Source organism: Magnolia sinica, chromosome 3, assembly GCF_029962835.1.
Source record: "Magnolia sinica isolate HGM2019 chromosome 3, MsV1, whole genome shotgun sequence".
NCBI classification, from domain to species: Eukaryota; Viridiplantae; Streptophyta; class Magnoliopsida; order Magnoliales; family Magnoliaceae; genus Magnolia; species Magnolia sinica.
Window position 1 is genome coordinate 12,652,875 of NC_080575.1, and position 23,937 is coordinate 12,676,811.

Here is a 23,937-nt window from a genome sequence, read left to right on the forward strand (position 1 = left end):
GAAGTTTTAGATCAAGATGATATTTGTTTTTTCCATTCATCCATGTCTTTGTGATATTATGAACAGTTTGGATGACAAATAAACATCATTGAGGGTCTTATAAATATTTCAACGGTGGAAATCAATACTTCCACTGTTTCCTTTGGTATGGTCTACTTGAGATTTTGATACACTTTAGTTTTGGGCTCCACCCATAAAATGATCTGGAAAAACGGATGGACGGCGTGGATGAACTAGATGCTAAACAGTGGGGCCTACAGAGTTTACTCAGTACGATAAGAGCGTACGTAACTCAGTACGCAACCCGATTTCCCCATCCACCCCTCTTTTCATCTTCCCTCTTCATTTTCACCTCCATGGCTCCATCCACGCAGTCCGATCCAGTTCGTCCCCTCAAATCTCGGCCTGGAAGGAACGGTGAGTCGATCCGGCCTGATTCCTCGCCGGAATCTCCGAGAAAGAGGGAAGATGAAGAAAATGGGAAGAAAATGGCACTTACCTGTCAAATGGCTCACCTCCGATCACCACTACAACAGGTACCCTTCGATTTCTTTCTCTTTTTTTTCTAATTCAATTTTTTTTTTTAATTCTCCATTGCTCGGATTCGATTTTTATGGTGTGTGTAGGTGGTTAGCTACAGTGGGACTCGTGAGTCCCCTGCAATCCACTCGTGACTGTCCGCGCGTTGATGTCCGACAATAATGGAGAGGAAATGGCGTGATATCGTCGATATATCGTGCGATATCGCCGATAATATCGGCCGATATCTGGATTTGGGATTTTTTGGTATCTTTCGGAGGTTATCGTTAGTATATCGTCTCACAGTGGTGCGATACCGATAATATCGGCCGATAGTATCGATCTTTGAAACACTGGTCCTTGGGAGGCCGCTTAACCTTGATAAAAGCGGCGTTCTCAAATGTGCTGCTATATTTCATGTCACTCTTTCAACGCCCATAGTCGATCTTGGCCAAGCTTGAAAAGTTGAGATGGGACTTTCTATAGCATGACAAAGAAATGCGGAAAAAATTTCATCTCTTAAGGTGGGAGGAAGTTGCAAGCCTTGGTCTTGGAATGGATGAAGCAAAGCCTTAATGGGCTATTGGTTGTGGAGGTTTGGAATGGAAAACAACAACCTATGGAGGGAGGCAATTTCTAGTAAGTATGGAACGGGGCAGGAGGGTGGTGGATTAAATATTCCTCAAAATACAAAGTTTCAGGCCCATGGAAGGCCATATTCTCTGTCGCTTCAAAGTTCAAAGAAGGCATTTTGCAGTTGGTGCAGGAACTTGGATTTGCTTTTGGGAGGATTCGTGGATAGGTGACTGTATGTTGAGGAATGTGTTTCCGAGTTTGGAAAACTTAGCAACCAACAAGAACATCTCAATAGCTAGTTGCTATTCCAAAACTGGTGCGAAGATAGTATGGACGCCCCCAAGCTGAAGAGGTCTATTGGATGAGGAAACGGAAGCCCTCTTGAACCTTTTTTGAGAAACTAAAATTTGTTGCGATAGATGAGACAGTAGAAGACATGGACATAGTTCTGGGAAATTCTCAGTTCGGTCCTTTTTATAAGTTCCTAGTCCCCCCTCCCACCCCCTCTTCATGCAGTTTTCATTTTTGAAAGTATGGAGCTCCTCCAAAGGTTGCTTCATTCATGTGGCTGGTTGGAAGGAATAGAGTGCTCACCGTGGACAATCTTCACAAAAAAGGAATGGTGATTCCTAACAATTTAATTTTGTGTAAAAAAGACGCAGAATTTATGGATCACCTATTTATTCACTGCCCCTATGTGAGGAACGTGTGGGATTTCTCTTTCCACTCTCAACATTGCTTGAGTGATGCCGATGTTTGTTTGCTCCCTTTCGATGTCCTGGCATGAAGGGGGTGTTGGAAAGGAAGGGAAGGTGGTTTGGCGGTTAACGGCAATGGTTTGCTTATGGGACATGTGGGGAGAAAGGAATCAACGCTATTTTGAAAACAAATCAGAAATGGAAGCCATGACCAGTAGAAGGGCCCTTTATTGGTGTCACAACCTGAAATCTAGTGTTGGTAATCCATGATTACTATACACCAAATTTTGGTTGACAGCCTCCGTAGAACTCCGATTTTGGGACTTCCAACTATCACATACTAAGTCCCATAAGCGGGGCTCCACAAGGAGGATTTCTGAAAATGAAGATGACAAACACATTATTTCTCAAAATTTCATCAGATTCAATTATTGTGTACTGCTGAGCACATCAAGGCAAAACCAAAACATAAACCATGTCATATTTACTATACCTGATGTACATATTCAGGGTATTAAAAAATATATATATATACACACTGATATGTACAAAATAAAAAGGACAACTGGAGTCTGTAGCCTCAACTCCTACAACTCCCTACTCTCACATGTAAAAAAAAATTAGAAAGGAAAGCTTGAGCTACTAAGCCCAGTGAGTGCGTATGTGCAGTGAAAATGCATGTTTCATGTCATGCTCATATAATGCACAGGCTTTCTGGATCGATAACAATAAAATAAAGATACAATGCATTATGCCACTTTTTATGTTCCAAATCATTTTTATATACAGAGGTGAGACTTTTACCCACTTGTAACATACATACTCTTTCAACGTTTCCACAACTTTCCATATTTCCCAATTGGATCACCAAAGTCTGAAACAGAGGTGGGACTCGCATATGATTGCTACCCACTTGTATAGACTCTTCCACCGTGGTCAACTACAGAGGTGGGACTATATAGTTCACAGGCCGAAATAGCCTAACCCACTTGTGTTGAACCTCATTATTTGCCTAACAGCGAGAAGTCATAGGTCACCTGGCAAAACAATAGCGGACAATTTACGAGCTCGTCACACACAACCTATCTTTGCTTGCCCATAAGCAGGTCAAGTCAAACCTTTCAACCAATCGACACGGGTCGGTGGTAGTCGCTGCCTACTTTGGTATTTCGGCATTCAAGTGCTCTGTTCTTCCACCCGATCTAGGCATTGGTTACTCCCAATGGTACCAATCAGGGTTTAGAGACTTTCACCCACAGACCCTCTAATCATGTCCTGTCGAATTACACATTTCCGGTGTGGTGTCCAACTCAAGTCATAACAAAGTATGTTTCATCGCATTTACAATCACCATATGCATAAGTTCACACACAAGGACAATATGTCATGGTTGTCAAGGCAAGCATAGGACTACCTTCCTCATGTGGTCTCCTCATACATTTAAGTTCCTCATAGGGGTCTCATGTAATACATCCTATATCTAGACGGTTTACATACTCATCATAGACACATCGTGTGTCGCAACACAACCCACTATGATCACCATATCATGATATGAATCATTCACTCTCAATCATACGATGATACAACAACTATGAATCATGCATATGATATGCATATGACTTAGCCAATCTAAATCCAATCCGGGATTCATTCCGCTATAAGACTTCATGCCACAAGCATGCTTTTTCTCAAGAATTAACTACATCAAAAGGATGAAGGATAATTCTTTCAAACGTTTTATCAGACAAGTAGCGGGCGGACTTTGTAAGGGACAAAGAGAGAAACCGTTGGAAATACGTATGACTTTAAACCAGTGTTCAAATTGTCGGCGATATTATCGAAATATCGCCGATAATTTCGGTGTCGCTGCACTGGCGACACCGAAACCCCAATATTTCGTTTCGTTTCCAGATTTCGCCGAAATCTCGCCGATATTATCGGTATTTTCAAGATCAGGACGATATATCGCTGTTCCCACCAACCACGGGTGGGAACTGTAGCCACCAACCCACTTTTATCGATAAAAGGGGGGGTTGTCAGCGAAAAAATCACAAAAAACATAAGAAATACCTGTTTTTTCTCCTGGATTTGGAGGAAGACGTGAGTTCAGCTGCTGTTGAGTGCAGATCGGCATTTCCGATAAGATTCAACCGTAAAAATATCTTTTTTTTTCATCGAAAAATCCTCTGCAAGTTGCGGAAACCGCTTGCGGGCCGAGATCTTGTTCGAAAATAGAGGTTTTGTTTGATTTGGGATGAGGGGGAGAGACTTTCGGGTTGAAAATCTCGGAGAAATCGGTGGGGAGGAATGAAATTTCAAAAATTTCAGAAGGGGAGAGGGAATTTGGGGTTTTTATCGCGAATTGGGGATCGGGAGGGCCGCGGGCATGAATGGGGATGCGTACTCGGTTACTCGGTACGCTCTTATCGTGCTGAGTAACGCTGTTGGGCCCACCGAGAATGCATCTGGTCTATCCATGCGGTCCATCCGTTTTTTCCATATTATTTTAGCGGTTGAGACCAAAATTTAAGGGCACCAAAAGATCAAGTGGACCACACCATTGGAAACAGTTTGAATATTGACTTCCACCGTTAAAACTTTTCTAGGGCCCACAGTGATGTTTATTTCTCATCCAACCGTTCATAAGATCACACAGACATGGATGAAGGGAAAAAACAAATAGAAGTTTGATCCAAAACTTCTGTGGCCCCCACGATATTTTCAACGGTAAATGTTCAATTTATACTGTTTCCTATGGTGTGGTCCACTTGAGGTTTGGATATACTTATTTTTTAGGTTCAAGACCTAAAATTATCTGTTAAAATGGATGGACGGAGTGGATAAAATACATAAATCATGGTGCACCCCACAGGTGGGCTTGGACGGTGCAACCTCACTTGGTTGCACACCACCCCACCACAGCTTGGGTGGCTTGGGCTTTGGGTGCATGCTGGTGCTATGTGGGCCCCACCATGATGCATCTGTTGTATCCATTCTGTCCATTAATTTTTAAATATTATTTTAGAGCTTTAACCAAAAAATGAGGTAGATCTAAAACTTAGGTGGGCCACACCACGGGAAAATAGTAGTGATTGGATATCCACCATTTAAATCCTCCTAAGGCCCACTGTACTGTTTATTTGACATCCAATCCGTTAATTAGCTCATAAAGACTCAGATGAAGGGAAAAAACAAAGATCAGGTTGTTCCAAAATCTTTATGGCCCCCAAAAAGTTTTTAATGGTCAAAGTTCATTCAACACTGTTTCTTGTAATGTGGTCCAATTGAGATTGGGATATACCTCTTTTTTTTTCTTTTTTTTTTTTTTCTAAATATCATAAAATTATCTATAAAAATAGATGGACGGCATAGATGAAACACATACCTCATGTGGGGCCCACAGAGCACGGCAGGGGAGTAGCCAAATCCCTTTCTACAGCGTGCGGATCAGGGACGCGGATTTCCTGCGGAAGACTTTTCAATGCGCTGCCAGCTCAGGTGGGGCAGGTGGGGCCCACTGTGATGTTTGTGAGAAATCCTCTTTGTCCATCGATTTTGTGATTTCATTTTAGGACTCCTTGTAAAAAATGAAAGGAATCCAAAGCTCAAGTGAGCCGTACTAAAGGAAAATGTGGTTTGGGAAATTCCTACTGTTGAAACCTTCCTGGGTTCAACAGTGATGTTTAGATGCAATCCATACCGTTAATAACGTCGGTACTATTGTGATGAACTGAAAACAAATATATTGGCATGAATCAAAACTTCTATGGTCCCACGAATATTTCAACTGTGGATGTTTAATTATCACGTTTAGGCTCACTTGAGCTTTACATACGGTTCATTTTTGGCATCATGTCCTAAAATGAACTCACAAAACAGATGGACGGGGGGGATTTTTCACAAACATCACAGTGGGCCCCACCTGAGCTTGCAGCGCAACGCCTTCCAATTGGGCACGGATTGGATAGTGACAGGAGAAATTGGCTTGCGTACTGAGTTGCTCAGTATGCTCTTATGGTACTGAGTAAACTTTGTTGGACTCACCGTAAATGCATGTGGTTCATCCACGCCGTTCATACGTTTTTAAATATCATTGTAGGCATTGAGACCAAAATTGAAGTATATCCACACCTCAACTGGACCATACCACGTGAAACAGTGGAAATATTTATTTCCACCGTTGAAACCTTTCTAAGGCACGTGGTGATGTTTATTTTTCATCCAACCTGTTCATAGGATCTAACAGATATGGATGAAGGGAAACAAACAAATATCATCTTGATCTAAAACTTCTGTAGCCCCCAAGAACTTTTCAACGGTAGAAGTTCAATTCACACTGTTTACGTTGGTGTGGTCCACAAGATATTTTTATAGGCTTCTTTTTTTGGCTAAAGCCCTAAAATTATCTGGTAAAATGGATGAACGGGTTGGATAAAATGCATGAATGAAGGTGGGCCCCACAGAGTTTACTCAATACGCTTAGGGTACCCAGTTACTGGGTACACAATCCGAATCCGCCAAGGGGCGCTGGGAACGGATTGGCTACTCCCCCTGACACCAGCACCGTGGCTGGTGGTCGGTGCTCTGTGGGCCCCAACATGATGTATGTTTTTCATCCATTCCGTTCATCCATTTTTACAGATCATTTTAGGGCTTGATACAAAAAATGATTGGAATATAAATCTTAGGTGGGCCACACCACAGGACAAAAATAATGAATGGATATTCACAATTAAAATCCTCCTAAGGCCCACTTTACTGTTTATTTGACATCCAATCTGTTGATTTGGTCATAAAGACCCAGCTGAAGGGAAACAATAAATATCAGCTTCATCCAAAACTTTTATGGCCCCCAAAACGTTTTTAATGGTCAAAATTCATTCAACACTATTTCCTATAATTTGGTCCCGTTGAGATAGAGATAACTTCATTTTTTTTAAAAATTATTATATATAAAATGATATATAAAAATATATGGACAGCATGGATGACACACATACATCATGGTGGGCCCCATAGAGCACCGACCACCAGCCAATGACTGGTGTCAGGGGGAGTAGCCAATCCGTTCGCAGGGGTGTTACTGAAGTGACGTCACCAAGCTTTGTGGACCCCGCCATGATGCATGTGTTGAATTCATACCGTCCATCCATTCGGAGAGAGTTTTATGGCATGAGAAAAATAATGAGATAGATCTAAAGTTCTAGTGGACCCCACCATAGAAAATAGTGGGGACAGTGATCCACCGTTCAAAACTTCCCCGGGGCCAAAGAAGTTTCCCATCATGCTGATATTTTTGTTTTCACTTCATCTATTTCTATGTTAACTTATGAATAGGTTGGATCTAAAAAATACATAATGGTGGGCCTTATAAATGTTTCAACGGTGGGACCCGATTAGGGAAAAAGTGTTAAGCATCTATTGGTAGTATGGTGCACTTTAGCTGGATAGTACCTGATTAAATGCTTTAATCTTTGCCATCAAGAACCTCTCATCTCTTTACACGTGTGCACGTTTAGAAAATTTGGACCGTTCATGTGTTGGGACCTGTTATTGATGGTCTATAGCCCATTTTCGATACTTGTCGGATATTCTCAGTATTTGATCAGAGAACTTGTTATTGCCATTGAATTTGTGGACGCTCCCTCTAATTGGCCTGGATCATCCATCCATTCAGTTACCAATGTTCTAGATCTCATGCTCTATCAATAACTTTGAAGGATGAAGCAATATGCTCGATCTAGGAACCTGACTTGTTCAGGTTACAGTTGGTACTTGTACTAGTAAGGCCCATGATTCAGTGATCTAAGCCATTGATATGGTGGGCCAAATGATAATGCTCCATGCATCAAACTTGTGATGGAAGAATAAATACATCAAGGTGGGCCCCATAATCAGGACCGCACTGTCGTGGATGAGGCTGGGGCTGCACATGCACATGCATTCATAAAGTAAAATTCAATCCGTCCGTACTTTTTTTTGTCGATTATTGCAAATTTGTATACTACTAGGGAGCACAATGTCGTCTGGATCGGGAAAAGGAGCAAGGGACATAGGGTGGAAACATGGACGGCCAGTGGAGGGAATAAATATGGAGCCATATGCAACTATTGCGGCCAAGTGATACGGAGTGGGGGAGTGTCTAGGCTAAAAGAACATTTAGCATGGGGATACAAGAACGTGAAAGACTGTCCAAGTGTAACAAAGCCAGTGAGAGAGGAGATGAGAAGAGTGTTGACTGAAGCGAAGTCACGCAAGCTGCAGCAAAATGATTGGGAGGGATATGAGGGAAGAGCTACAAGGCACTAGACGGGGCGTAGGTGCTATCGACGAGCATGATGACGACGACGATGAGGTGATCGCACACCCCGATGATTGTGTTACGGCTCGAGAAAGGAGTGATTTTACATAAGTGATTCGTGAGTCTCGGGCTTCAGAGTGGGAGAGGGAGCAAAGAAGACGGATTGATGAGAGTAGGCTGTCGTTTGGGACGTCCCGACATGAGACTGGTGGGAGCAGCAGACATTTTGAGGGAGGCAGCGGGCATGTCATACAACGGATGCAAAGCGCTCGTGTCCCAGATGCACCCATCGCAGGTGTTAATCAAAAAAGATTAAAAAATATGTGGAGCAAGGGGCTCAGGGAGAAAGTGGGTGGTGCTATATCTAGGTGGTTCAGCTTGAGCCATATACTAGCAAATGCAGCAGCCAATCCTCACTTTAAAAATATGATTGAGGAGGTGCAGCGTGCCGGGCCCGGCATGAAGCCTCCCATGCCACAGGAGATTCTTGGCGTCTACCTCGATCGGGAGCACGAGGAGATGCAAGCTTGGGTACGTGGACTCAAGCCAAACTGGAAGCAGTACGGGGTGACAATCATGTGTGACGGGTGGACGGGACCCACGAAATTGTCCATTATTAATTTCATGGTGTACTGTAGAGGACAACCAGTTTTCCTCAAATCCATTGATGCATCGGCCAAAATAAAAGAGCACGAATACATATATGCTCTCCTAAAAGGAGTGATTAGAGAGGTTGGGTCTCAGAATGTTGTCCAAGTTGTGACGGACAATGGCAGTGCGTTCGTTAAGGCGGGGAAGAAATTGATGAAGAAGTTCAATCTCTATTGGACCCCGTGTGCAGCACACTGCGTTAATTTAATGCTCGAGGAGAAAGGCCAGAGGGATTCTGTCAAGAAGACTATCCAGGATGCGAGGAGAGTGACAAACTTTATATACAATCACTTATGGTTGTTAGCTGCAATGCGTGAGTGTTGTGGAGGAGACATCGTTTGACCAGGCACGACACGGTTCGCCACGAACTTCATTACACTCGACAGCTTATATAGGCACCGCGTGGGTCTGAGAAATTTGTTCAGATCCGAGAAATACATGGAGTGGAATCAGAAGAAGACCGAGGGTGCAAAGACCTGTTCGAAGATAGTGCTTTCCGATTCCTTCTGGGAAAAAGTTCACAACGTCGTTTCCTTTCTGCATCTGATGTACAAGGTCCTACGAGCCGTAGATAATGAGATGTAGCCTTCGATGAGGTCAATGTATGAGCTTATGAGAATTATGAGAGAAGGAATAATGACTGCAATCCCCAGTTCGTATCAGTGGTTGATCAGTATCATCGATCATCGATGGACCAGGACCCTCGAGCATCCACTCCACCAAGCCGGTAAGTTTCTTAATACAACTGAGTACCTTAAGCATCACTTCTGTTTGCATGTTAATACAACTGAGCAACTAATATTTGGGTTTCAGCATACTATCTGAATCCCAAATTTCATTACAAACGTCGGCTCCATGAGAATCAAAATTTGACGATGGCTGTCCACGAGGTGTTCGAACGATTGTTCCCAGAATCAACAGCGCAAGCAGATTTCGGTAACCAGGTAATGCAATAAATTTTCTTCCTTATAGCCTCTAGAATATGGGTGATTAAAAATAATGACCTGTGAATCCGTGTTTACAGTTATTGCGGTTTAGGGATGCGAGGGGTACGTTCTCATCCGCATTAGCAAAAGCATCGACTGAAACGATGATGCCATGTAAGTATGGCAACATAATTAGGTAATTGCATTTTTCATTTAAACTTCAAACTAAACTAAGCTCCTTATGGATATATAGGTGAGTGGTGGGCGATGTATGGAGTCGACACGCCCGCACTGCAGTTATTAGCAGTCCGTGTTCTTGCACAGACTGTATCTTCCTTACCGTGTGAGAGGAATTGGAGCACATGGTCACTCATACACACCAGCAAGAGGAACAGGTTGGCATATGAGAAGCTGCAAAAGCTCGTTTATTGCCACTACAATATGAAGTTAAGAGAGAGGCAGTTGCGGGTAGATCGAGACATGGAGGAAAATCAGGACCCACTGGACCTGTTGTCTATAGGTAACATGGCACAGATAGGTGATAATGATGAGGACCCACTTTATGAGTGCGTCAAATCAGCTGATTTAGATGATGCGGGGGGAGGCCCTGCTCCACAGGTAGCCGAGGGAGCAGCAGCTCTAGGTATCGACGTCGATCAGGTAGTATCCGAACAGAATGCGGATACAGACTCCTTTGATCCTTTGGTGAGGAGTTCGGCATGTTCCAATGAGGGTGAGGAAGCATCTTCACGGCCCCCACCCCATCATCAAGTCGTAGTGAGTGATGATGATGATGAGACTCAACCCCCACTCAACGCTGGTCCTGGGGATGACGATGACGACGGTGATGAGGGAGGAGACGGAGGCACCAACACTAGTATAGGAGGCACCGACACTAGTATAGGTGGTACTAGTGGGGGTAGGGGTGGCAGTGGTGGGGGATACACGACGGCTCAGAGCCAACGATTCGTTGGCTAGTTCACTGAGGAGCAAAGCTTTGACCATGCCACTCAGGATATGGACCATGGATCTCGTCCACCATCAAGGGCGAGAGCATCGGAGCCCACATATATGTTCGAGCGTCAAGAAGAAAGCCGGACGCGCCGCGGCTGATGCCCTCACACGCAGCTTGTCATATATGAACATAAGTTCAGATCGGGGGAGCTCCACCTCTGTCCTACCTTATGCTCATGGGGGATATCATGGGTATGGCCACGACAGCTCTGACATTCACTCACGCTCATCTACCCATGAGTACAGGCAGCCAGAAGATAGTTCTTCGAGTCATGACCCTTTGATAGGTGGATATTCGGGATACTTGTACGATTGACAGCAATACTATTAAGGAGTCGGGGTTGGACTTGATCTGTTCCCTCAGTACCCTGCTTAGGAAATGCCATCGATGTATGTCACGCAATTCCCACGTCTAGGCGTACTCATACAGTTTGGGGAGGATGACTATCAGAGGTACATAAGAGAGCTCCTCAATTGGTACGAGCAGAGGATGACTTGGGAACAGTACTGCCAATATGTTGGGCAACAGTACTACTCTCAACTGCCATGGGATCCAGACAATGATTACGAGCCACCTCGTCACTTTATGTGGGGATGAAACATGGCCAGAAATGTGTATTTTTTCAATTTATTTACTTTTGCATGTCTTAATTGTTGTAAGCTTGCATTTGTATTATATAAACTCATTTTGATTACTATTTGAGTGATTTCTTAGAACAACGCATGCTTTTTGGCCCCCATTAAATGAAAACTTTTAATTTAATATATTCTTTTTGCAAATTTTTCATTCCTGAATATGTAAATATATGTATTTAGGCATGTCCTGAAGTTTCACTGAAAAATTTCACTATTTTCTCCATGTTTCCCCCTTTTTCCCTGCATTTCCGGTTATCGGTGATATTATCGGCGATAACGATATTATATCTTTATCTCCGGCCAGCGAAACTTGTAGCGACACCGACAACTCGAACACTGCTTTAAACAAAACTAAATCATCTCTATTATCTAATCTTCCATTAATAACCTAATCAATGTATGACTTTAAACAAAATTAAATCATCTCTATCATCTAATCTTCCATTAATAACCTATTCAACTAACTTAGATAATCCAGCAATAACCTTAAAAAAATTCAGCAATAACCTAACTAATTTAAATTAGAAAAGTTAGTCTTCTATAGGGCTTTGAAGGAAAATCCAGAAATAAGTTAACCAACTACATCAGAAATTCCAGCAATAACCTAACCCTAAATTAGAAAATCTAGTCTTTTATAGGGCTTTCAAGGAAAATCCAGCAATACCTAACCCTAAATGAGAAAATCTAGTCTTTTATAGGGCTTTCAAGGAAAATTCAGCAATACCTAACCCTAAATCAGAAAATTCAGCAATAGGGTTTTCAAGGAAACCCCAACGCACATATATGCGTGCTCCTAATCGATGCACTCACCTGTAACTATCAGAGGATTGGCTCTCAACCTCAGCTTCTATTTCCTTTTCTTCTTCTTCTCCTTCTTCTCAACTTCACACTCAATAAGAAAGAGAGTGCTGGAAATGGGATGTTACAAGAGGGTTTTCATATTTATGGACTTGAAAATGGTTTTAAATTGGCTTTTGTCTAAAAAGGAGGGTTATGGGATGTTTTGTGATGATTTTGAGAAGTTTAAGCTTATGGTAGCAATTAAAAAAAAATGTTATTTAAGTGATTTGAAAGAAACATTCCAAGGATTTTAAAAAAATTGAGGTTATTTGAGTTATTTTATCAAAATATACATGTATGAGTTATTTTATCAAAATATACATGTACATATCTATTCATAACTTACAATCCGGGTGTCCTATTGACATGCCGTTTTCACCAATAATTCCGTAACTCAACTACGCTCACAACGGTTAGTCTCTCGGACCTAACGGATTTTGAAAACTCGATAGTGGGGCTCCGCCAGATAAAATAAGGACATAGTTGTCATTTCTCATATTGTTAAATTTTAAGTCCGTATATTAAAATTCGGACATCGGGTTGAAATACGGCTTGCGGCTCGATAACAGAACAACATTATGATCAAGTCAAAACATTCTCGAGGCCAATGGACTTACAGCCAACGGCTATCCAGTGTACGAACCAGATTTCGAGGCCTCGGGTCTTACAATTGGGTTCTGGAGTGGTCTTTAGGCGTCATCATCGCCTTATTGGGATTGTAGCTGTCTTTTTGTTTTTTCCTTTGTATTCTTTTCCGCTGTTAGCGGCTCATAAAGCTGTTGCCTTCCCCAAAAAAATGATGGTTCCCAGGGTGGCTGGACCATCCTAAAAAAATTTCCTATATTACGAAACCAAATTTTCCTATATTAAGAATCCAAGCCATCTCATACTTTGAACTATTTTCTAATTGATAATGCACTTTTTTATTATCTTTTTATTGAATGTCAGTTGTCAGAGAACTAACCCAAGGGCTAAGATTGTTACTTCGAGGAGGCTATTTTAGCTGGGGTCCATACACAGCTGAGCTGATCAGGCCAACAAGCCAGAGCTACTCATCGTATAAGTTGAAAACTTGAGGCTGCAGTGCAAATACTTGGCTCATGGTCACATTATTTCTTGTGAGGTGGATGAAGAGGTTTAACACTCAGTACGTACAAGTGGAACTAAGAGGTTGCACTGTAGAATCTGGTGTTCCGTTTGTAGGATGCACTGGCCAAGAGTTTGTACATTACGGTTCTTGTTTTCAGTTTTTACAACCATGCCCACAGGATTGTTGTAAGAGCACGATTGAATGGCTCTTAAAGTTTATCTCAGCACAATGCATGACTGCATGAGATTGGGGCCATTCATTAGGCGAAGTTCACCGTGAACATGCCTAGCTCAAAAATCAGGTAGGGTCACTTGTCTGCCCACGTAAATGAGAAAGATGCAGAAGAAGAATGATGAGCAATCTATATTCATCACACTAATAAATGCACCAACTTTTTTATTTTTACAATGCATCTAAGGTGGAACTCACATGATAAATGGCTTGGATCCATAACGAGTGTGCCACAATGGTGTTTGTGCCATGAAGAGAACTCTTTAACTTCGTTCAGGCAATCCCCTTCACATTCTTTCACAACTTAAAAGAGTGTTAAAGGATTTAAGAAGGGTCTTACTAATATTGAATATAGAGGAGGGAGGGGTTGTTAATTTTGCTTTTATGAGGGAGGTGAGAGTAGTTTGGGATTTTATGTGCAGGTTTGAGTGGAAAGTCCTTAATTTTTTTATTTTTTTTTCTGGCATGTCTTGGCCAACAGAAAAATAGTACTTGATCCACCCAAACTGTTAGTTTGCAACATAAAATTCTAGTATAGTGATGTCGTGTAGATATTTATCTTTCATTCACACAGACATCTGTACATATAACATTTGATAAATTAACAAAAAAATATTCCTTAGTTCCATCAAGTCCCTTTGCATGGTGCTAATGTGTCTCATGTAAATGAAGGCAGTGTGGTTGGCCGTTGGGTTCCGGTCGAGCAGCCAGTTCAATTGGTTCAAGGATACAATGAACTAGCTATCTTGTCTGCGACTGTGGGCTTGCAGGTAGTCTTCGTTAAAAAACTTATTCTTCTTCTTCTTCTTCTTCTTTTTATCATGTCAGCTGCTTGCTATTATTTGATAGAAAACTTTGTTATATTTATAACCCATGAAGCCTTCAAAGTGAATTATTTTGAGCATCTCCAAATCCATAGAGTAAGTTTGTTTGATTGTTGGAACTAAAACAATCTAGCATTCATGCTGTCCATATTAGTCGCTCTGTGTTCTACACTATGCAATCCGAGTCCCTTTTTCTGTATGAGAAAATTTTGTTGTAAAAGGAAAAGATATATTGTGTTGGTAGAAGGAATGTGGTCTCAATACAAAGATTCACCTAGTTGACACCTTATACTCATTGACCCAAAATCTCTCTTACACTCATTGTTTCAACCATCTGAATTCCTGTCAACCCAAGAACCCTTACTCTAGGCCTGCACAAATCCAACATTTAAGTCTACCCTAAACTATTCCCTAAGCCTGCCATCTTCCTGTGCAACTCTGTACCCTAACCCTTTGAATTATTCAAGAAGAAAGGAGGGAAAATACTGGCATACGACCTGAACCCACATTCAATTCTTGTGTAATTATAGATCTAAATCTCATCTGTGTGCAAAGTACGGTTTAGATTATCTATATCTTACACATACTCTGCATCTGAACTAGTGCATTACAAAATCTGGGAAAGGATTTCGATTTCATCCTTGTGTATTGGCCAACTTGCTTAAAGATCAAATCGGTAGTTCCTCAATAGAAGCCAATGCACACAGATGAAATTGGATTCCTATTCCAAATTCTGTAATCCACTAGTTCAGACCTAGGGATGTGCAAGATATAGATGCTGCCCTTCTATTCCCTATTTTGTTCACAGACAAGATTTAGATCTATTGTTACGCAAGATCTTCTATTCCCTATTTTGTTCACAGACAAGATTTAGATCTATTGTTACGCAAGATCTGAATATGGGGGTTCGGGTTGTGGGTCAATATGTTCCCTATTTCTTCTTGAATAGCAAGTCAACTGGTGTTTTCCATGTTCCTCTCTTTGTTGGTTACTAACAGATTCTAACCACTTCTGCTGCCTCAACAGTTTTTTAATGTATACATTAACAGCTGCTTAGTTGCTCCTAGAGTAACTTTAGCTAGGATGCTATAAGTTTACACCTGATTCCCTTCTTTCATCCTTTTTACTGCCTGATTTTCAAATTTGTGGTGCGTGATTATAGAAATGGAGTGTTATTTTAATTCACATTTTCTGTTATATTGTTTCATTTTGATACACAGAACTATGGTGCTTTCCTCGAGAAAGATGGGGCAGGATTTAAAGGCCAAGTTAAACTGACTGGCTTGAAAAGCGGGGAAATCGACCTTTCTATGTCACTTTGGTCATATCAGGTGCATCTTCATTTATGTGGCTTAAATATTTCATTTATATGCTAGAGTCAAGTATTTTATTTGATGCTTTGGTTCTTGCATCCCAAAAATGCAACTTTGTATTTATATATTTTGATGGGGACATCATGCGCACGCGCACGCCCCCAACTCTACGCATGTACTCAAGGAGGAGGAAGGCCCCACTATCGATCTGGTTCGACAATAACATCTATGGATGACTTCTTAGTTAGGGGGTCATGTTATGGAGCATTGGAGTGGACCCGATCGTCATAGGGATTCCACCATTGGATCTCATGATCGTGGCCCACTACCCTAAATGTTCTAGAATTTTGAGTTTTGGTTATTATCGTTATTAGAAACATCATGAACGGTTTTGATTGCGTTGAGTAGTTGTTATTTTTGTTACTTCGTCTCTAAGTAATAGTGTGTGCACATGGCGCGGCTTTTGAGGTTTAGGGTTTTCTTATAAATAGGCAACCCCATGTAGGTTTTTTTTTTTTTTTTTTCCATTGAAGTTTATGAATAAAATTCTGTTTTTTTTTTTCTCCTTCCTCGGAGTTGAAGAAGCTAATTGGGTGTGAAACCCTCACTTCCTTGAAGGGCTAACTATCGTGGTGCGAAGCCACAACCATCCCAAATCGTCCCTACCTCCTACACCCCACATCCATCATCTCCCACAGCCTTCCCATCTTCAGATTTATCTTTTCTTTGCACCCAAATTCTCCTCTACAGCAGATTTTCAGATTCTGACCCACCAGGGGGCCGAAACTTCAGCAGAACACCACACACACATTGGACCGCGGATTGACGTGAAACTTGGCGTGAGGGTGGACCTCCCCTAGCCGACCAACCCCTAGCTAGCCATTTCCAGTTTCGTAAGCCCCACACACGTGCGGACAGGAACCCACGCACGTGCGTCTGGGCTGGGCTGCTGTCCACACGTGTGGACTGTCTCAGGTTATTCTCTCTCCCCTATTTCACTCCTCTCTCGCCTTAAATCCCTAACCCTAACCCTAGATAATCCCAAATTTTAAGTTTTTCCAACTTTTGCAAACCCTAGACTTTCCCCGAATTGAAACATTGTGAATCTCTTGAATTGGGGAACAATCTTTTGCAAGAGTAGATGAATCTTACACTCCTTTGGGCATTGTTTGGTTTATAATTTTATTTGATCCAGCCCTAAACGTGTGTAGGCTTGGACCCCCGTAGATTCCCCTTGTTGAATGTTTGATCGTATGTGGGACGTGGAATTTTGTGATTGTTTAAAATTTGTATGATCTAAAGCTTGAAATCTTGCATGTAATATTTAATTTCAGGTCCTGCATCATATTTCTAGGCGCCAACTTGCTGCCTTTCTTGGGAAATGATGAAATCTCAGGTGTATTAGTAGCAAGAATATGCAGTCCATTAACAACATGGGCCGTGTTGATTAGTGAATGTCTGAAGAATCATTTGTTCCAGTGGCTTGGCTGAATCATGTGTCACCAAATATTGCTAGGATCAACCACTTTGTGACTTTGCCTTCACTTCAGAAGTCACCTTCTGAGCACAGACAGTTGTTAGAGATGAGTTTCAGTAGAACATTCATTCTGGGCTTTAGTTAATTCTGCAAGTAGCAATTTTAAGCAGTTGTTTCCTTTTTGGTGGACACTGTAGTGATGAATATACATTCTTTAGATTTCATTAAGAGCTTCTGGTTGCAAGACCTATTGACATGTGCATAGATTGTAAGAGTATACATGAAGGGCAGGTATGGGCAGCCTATTTATGTGTAGCTGTATTCGATGCTTCAATTTTGCAGAGTTCTTGTTTTTCACTTGTAAACTTCAAGGCAAGAGACCAATAAAAAATAATCATCGTGGGATTGGCTGATTCTGCAGTATTATGTTTGGCAGTTCCTCTTTGGAGTATTATGTTTGCCAGTTCCAAATACACCCCTAGTGCTAGCATGATATTTACTTATTCTATGGAATGGTAGAGGGTGAGGTACTTACTGAATTGTCTTGTCTTGCTTGTAGGTTGGGCTTAAGGGTGAGTTCATGAAAATATATTCTCTGGAAGAGCATGATAGTGCCGTTTGGATTGATTTGCAACAGGATTCAATATCAACTTCCTTTACATGGTACAAGGTAACTCCAATGTTTCTTTTAGAGGGTCCCTTACATAACTACTTTTAAACATCATTATTCGAAGAAAAAAAAAAATTTAACATCAAAAGGTGGAGTCCAAATACAAAAACTTAAGCAGGATTTGTCTTTGCTTATCTTTGCCCATCACAATACAAGATAAATTCATTTATACAAGTTTAATGTGGACACAACTTAATGTGTGGACTCTGTCATGTGATTGTGTCAACACGTGTCAATGTTTCACACGTGCAAGATCCAAGCCACTCATCATATGGGGCCTCCCATGTAGATTCAAAGGCCCAAAAATAGGGCGGTCCTCTTATTTGGTGGGTAACATGTACATTGAATGCAATGAATACGATATTGATAATATCCGCTGTAATAAAGGCTGATACTTTTGGTATCGCACCTCTGGGTTTTTAGAAGTTTATGTTTCTGCTTTTTGAAAATCCATCACCTTCACTGATATACATGTCTTTTCTCCATTAGTACCTCTCTGTTCTTGAGGTTTCTCTGCATGGAATGCCATGACCTTTAGATTCACACTAATATGTTGAATTTCTCATCATCTGTACCTGAAGGGAACCATCCTCTTCGAGCAAGTTTTGCGCTCCCAAGCTTCATCCTTTTTGGAATAGTCCTCATCAACTTAGCTAGTCAGTGGCAATATGATGGAGCAATGAATGCAGATAATCAATGGTTGGCTGTGGAGTTGTTAGGTTATGGGGCGAAATCCTTACCATGTTATCTTTTGTGATTCCCTTTTGACCTAAAGTCCACTAGACTTCCTGTTTCTAAATTCCTAGAAATGACAAATTCAGATGCGATGTTGTTTCTTGCTCCTCTTTTTTTTTTTTTTTGATAGGTGAATTTTTTTTTAAAGACAAACAGGAAAAAAAAAAAAAAAAACAGAGCCAAAGCAAAGAAAAACGTAAGGAAAACAAAAACAAAAGAACAGAAAAAAGGCAAGGACTAAAATTCAACAAACCCAGACCCATGCCCGGGGAAATCCAAAGACCAAGAACCTAAAACACACGGGATTCTAAGGGGCCTAGTCTCTGAAGAATAGGACCACCCTGTTGAGAACCCCAGCCGAGGAGACACTCTTGTTCCGGAAGCATTGGAGGTTTCTTTCATTCCAAACAGCCCAGAGAATGGCGAGGAGAAGAATTCTCCATTTTTTCTTCCCAAGCCTCCCTCCAGAATCAGCATGCCAGATTTGGAAAAAGCTGTCAATGGACTCTGGCAGCATGGTGAAAAACATTGAGAGTGCAATGGATGAAGAGATGATTAACAGACTCTGCATCTCTTAAACAGAGCAGGCAAAGATTCGCGAGACACATCCCTCTTTTCCTCAGATTGTCTATAGTTAGGACTCTATTCCTGCCTACAAGCCAAGTAGACTCAGCCACCTTAGGAGGAGCACCGTAGGACCAGACCGCTCCATGTGGCAACAAGAGGCTGAGGGCCAGGCAGAGATGAGATTGTAGAAGGACTGAACCGAAATGACCCCCAAAGAAGCCACTGGCCAGACTCTTGAATCAGCATCTCCTGAAGATGGGAACTGACCCTGCAAGCAGAAGAGGAGAAGGTCCTGGATTTCAGGATCAGATAGATTCAAGGAGATCTTGCCCCTTGTCTAATTATCAGATCTGTCAAAATCTTGGCTCATTTGAGGAGTAGGGCAGCTCTCTATCTAAATTGGCTAGTTTTTATCTTGATCCTGGTCGTGAGTTTCTTTATGTATTTAGGTGATGCTACACAATATTTGGATGGTTTTAATATAATAATGTCAATCTGGTGTCCGAATCTGCTAGCCTTATACAAAATTTTAACATTAGATATGATATTATTATTCTCAGATTTACCTATACATTATCTGAGCATTGCTTGCAGACATTCTTTGATGCCCCTAGTGGTAAAGATCCTGTTGCACTTGATTTGGGAAGCATGGGGAAGGGTCAGGCCTGGGTCAATGGCCACAACATCGGAAGATACTGGTCTCTGGTTGCCCCAAAAGGTGGATGTCAGAAAACTTGTGATTATCGTGGGGCATATAACTCAGACAAGTGCACAACAAACTGTGGGGAAACTACTCAACGCTGGTATGTATATGACCTGCTTAAATAATGAAGGTTTTAGTGTCAGTTTATTGCATTCTCTGTTCTGTTTTCCTGATGTATCCTTTACAAGTTTGATAGGCAACACTAACATGTAATTGAGTCGGTCATTTGTCACTGTTAAAGCAATGAGCAATGTTTTATGTGTTATTTTAAAATGAAAAATATGACCAAGCAATGAGTGACTTAGCTGGATGGCAGTCTTTGTTATTTGAAACACTCCTTTTCCCAACAATAAATACGATGTCCTGAAAACCTTTGTTACCTGTATCGCCCTCTTGTCAAATATCTTTCCTCACCCATATCATATCATCAGCTCACCCTCCCTCCTTCCCTCTCCAAGAAGTCCTCAGTCATAATCAGTACGGCCCCTTCTATTTTCCATTGATCAGATGGTTAAGATCATTCAGTCGAAGTGACTTTTAAGATGGACAGACAATCAAAGATGGGCACTACATCATGGACAATCCAGATTAATGATTGGATTCTCTATTAGAAATCAGCATGGTTTGGCACCACATCATGGACGGTCCAGATTAATGATTGGATGTTCTCTATTATGAATCAACATGGTCTGCTCATTTATCCTAACAATTGATTGGATTGTTAGGATTTTCATATCAAAGTGAGTTTTAAGATGGATGGCAACTGAAGGTGGGCCACACATTATGGATGGTCCACATCAATGATTGGACCTTCTTTATTATAATTATGGACCATCTATTTTTCTAGCCAATCGGGATAACCTAGGCAAACCCTTTGTGTTTTTTTTGGTTGGAGTTGACAACAAAGGTGGGAGCCACGTGAGGAATGGTCCATACCAATGGTCTCCTGGTCAGACACTCCCTACTATAAATATGGATCATCCTCTTAGCCACAGATTGAATGGTTAGAATCATCAAGCTTGAAGTGGGACTCTACATGAACCCATGGCTTGAAGCAATTTCAAGCGATTCATAGGCCTGGCAATGAGTAGGATGGGGGTTGGTTCGGGCCTGGATTCTGCACTGGTTGGGCCGGGCCTATTTGAAATATTGATTTTTCCTAGCCCAGGTCCAGCCTTTTGCCAGCCATAGAGTTAATAGTGATATTTTAACACTCAAGAACCTGTATCTTTTAGGAAGTGGGCTTATTACTTATGTAACTTGCAACTATTTGCAGTGGTTACTCAGCCTTGCATAGATATTGAAATTCCATTCTCAACTATAATATGCGGTAGAAAGCTGAAGGTGCAAGCAATATTGACCCCAATCTGCTGGAATTTGAGAGGAATTATACTATCCTGGTACACTGACATAAAAGTCTCCTAGTGTGCTTGTTCAGACAGGTGGAGTCCATGGTTCAGTGATCCAAACCATGGGCACCGTGGATGGGGATGTCCAAAAAATCTTGAAGATTGGAAGATCCTAACCCTCCAATCAACGGCCTACAAATAAGTGGTTAACAAAATATATAGTAAATTTCTGAAAAAAGGCCACTCAATGAACTGCTAGGATAATTCAATCTGAAGATTTTTGGCATATATCCTATCCAAGGTGGGGTTAATCAGGTCAATGGTCTGGATCAACAAATAATTGGCCTCAGTTGTACATACTGGGTGCATCAGGAGGTACTCCATTCTTGTAATGAGGATCTCGCCATAGAAATGCATTCACGAATTATCATTAAGACATTAACCCTCCATTCTATAGCTTGATTATCTTACCATCAGATTACGTTTTGTCATCAAATTATCATTAACTGTCCATTCTAAAGTGTGATTATCTTGGTTCTATACTATTACTGTTGATTATATTGTAAATTGTAATGTAATTCCTTTTATTTAGAACGATGATATTTATACTTTGATTTATGCAATAACATACATATGATATAATGAGAGGTGCTCCAGTGATCTTAGATAATGCTCCTAGTTGCATTGGGATACATAGGCAGTCTAAGCAATTGATCTAGACCAATCATTAGGTCCAATGCATAATTCATGGGCTACCAGAAAATATCACTTTATTCTGACAAATATTTAGCATTTGATGAATGGCCTTTAATATGGATGGCCAAGATCATTTAAGCAAAAATAGGTCTAAGTAATAATTTGATCCATCTTTTTGTTAGGACTATAATGGATTGCCTATGAAAGAAGTATTTTTGTTAGGCAATCATAACCATCCCATCCATGGTTTGGAAAAAAGAAGGCAATAGAAAATAAGACCAAATCAAGTATGGATTGGATCAGCCAATCAGTGTGATTTTTGCATGGTAGCACATGCAATGTATTCTAAATTTATTGGACAGTTCAGATCGATCAATTGGACTGTCCAAGCAAATTGATGCAACTAGGAGCACCGAAGCCTGTCTCTAACATAATAGTATAACATTTCGTCATTTGTTATCATATATAAATTACAATATCAATTCCTATATGAAACCGTATTGCATATAGTTGGTATATGTTCGAGAGCAGCCTGCATGAACTTACCCATGCCTGCCTGGTTTTGAAGGAAGTAGCTTACCAGGTCCTGTAGCACATGCTGAAGAGACTAGCTGTATTTAGAATAGGGAAGATAGATTGCTCTTTCTGAACTAGCAGTGCTTCAGTCTGGGCCAGCCTCCATAATGTGGGCCCACTTTTCAGTTGTCTAGATCTTTCATCTGGTAGGCCCCATTGTGGATCAGCCATGTTGGATGATCCTGTCCATCTGATTGTTGGCATGCAAATGTATTGTTAAAATACAAAAGTGTCAGTGGTCTTTATCAATCATCATTGCAGCCATACCCCAACCCTGCCATGTAATGAAGGAAGTAGCTTTATGGTTCCCGCCAAAGACACCGGCCATATTTAGAAAAGGGAAGATATAATTCCGTCTTAACTAGCAGTAGTTCAGTTTGGACCAGCCTTCCATATATGTGGATCTACCTTTCAGTGGTCTAGACCATTCATATGGTGGGGCCCTTGTGGATGAGCCATGGCAGATGATCCTGTCCATCTGATTGCTGGCCTGCAAGTGGATGGTTAAAATACAAAAGCATCAGTGGTCCGCATCTATCATAATTGCAGCTTTGTCCAGCTATTTGGCATCGACTTTACAAATCCTGTTTCGCCAGTGGTCTTTATGCAGTGGAAAAAAGCCCAATTTTAAGGCCAGGGTTGTTCAATGGAAGATGTCCATATCCAAACCATGGTGGGGCTCCAGATATGAACAGTCTGGATCACTGAGACGTGGGCTCCACCTGTGCATAATGGCAGACTCGAGCATTGAAGAAAACTGGTATTCTGAATTGTCTGCCCTTCTTTACTAGTCTTGCAGTCAATATTATTTTTTCTTTACTGAGATGAAAATAGTTGCTTTTTACAAATTCTTCCATTTCTGATTTAGGTGTTTAAATGGACATCGTTACAGTATAGCTAATATTCATTAAGAAAACTTCCAGGTATCATATTCCAAGAGCATGGTTACGGCCATCCAACAATCTACTTGTACTCTTTGAGGAAACAGGAGGAAACCCATTAGAAATATCGATCCTGTTGCACTCCACCACTACAATCTGTGCTCAAGTTTCGGAGTCTCACTATCCACCACTTCACCTCTGGTCACATCCGGATATTGTGAATAGAAAACGTTCGATCAGTGACTTGCCGCCCGAAATGCACTTGCGGTGTGATGATGGGCAGATAATCTCTTCCGTAACATTTGCTAGCTATGGAACTCCTCAAGGTGGCTGCCAAGAGTTCTCTCAGGGGAAGTGTCATGCACCCACTTCACTATCTGTTGTGTCTGAGGTATGTATTATTCGGTCTCGATGTCTTTTGGTGACAGTTTTGCTAGGTGGCAACCTGGGGTGTGTCATACAATCTGTGCATCAGGTGGCTCCTTCCATTTAGATGATCTAGCCCAAACATCAGGCTGGTTCCAACATCAGGTGGGCCATCTGTTGGCAATTCGTCACTAAAATCGCCCAATGTTTGCATCTTAAGTGTGGCCCTTCTGAAAGTTGATAAACCTGTCATCTAGACCACCCAACCAGGTCATCTACACTCTGGAGTACGCCC

The 23,937-nt window shown here is 41.4% G+C and overlaps 1 protein-coding gene across 1 annotated transcript in view; it reads left to right on the plus strand.

The window, feature by feature from the left end:
• The window catches only part of LOC131239542 (beta-galactosidase 9), a 73,378-nt gene that overhangs the window by 49,027 nt on the left and 414 nt on the right, over positions 1-23,937 (plus strand). Inside the window, exons 14-18 of the mRNA XM_058237300.1 lie at positions 14,158-14,255; positions 15,530-15,640; positions 17,659-17,769; positions 19,666-19,874; positions 23,319-23,667. Coding sequence (XP_058093283.1) covers positions 14,158-14,255; positions 15,530-15,640; positions 17,659-17,769; positions 19,666-19,874; positions 23,319-23,667 — 878 coding nt within the window. The remainder of the gene's footprint in view (positions 1-14,157; positions 14,256-15,529; positions 15,641-17,658; positions 17,770-19,665; positions 19,875-23,318; positions 23,668-23,937) is intronic.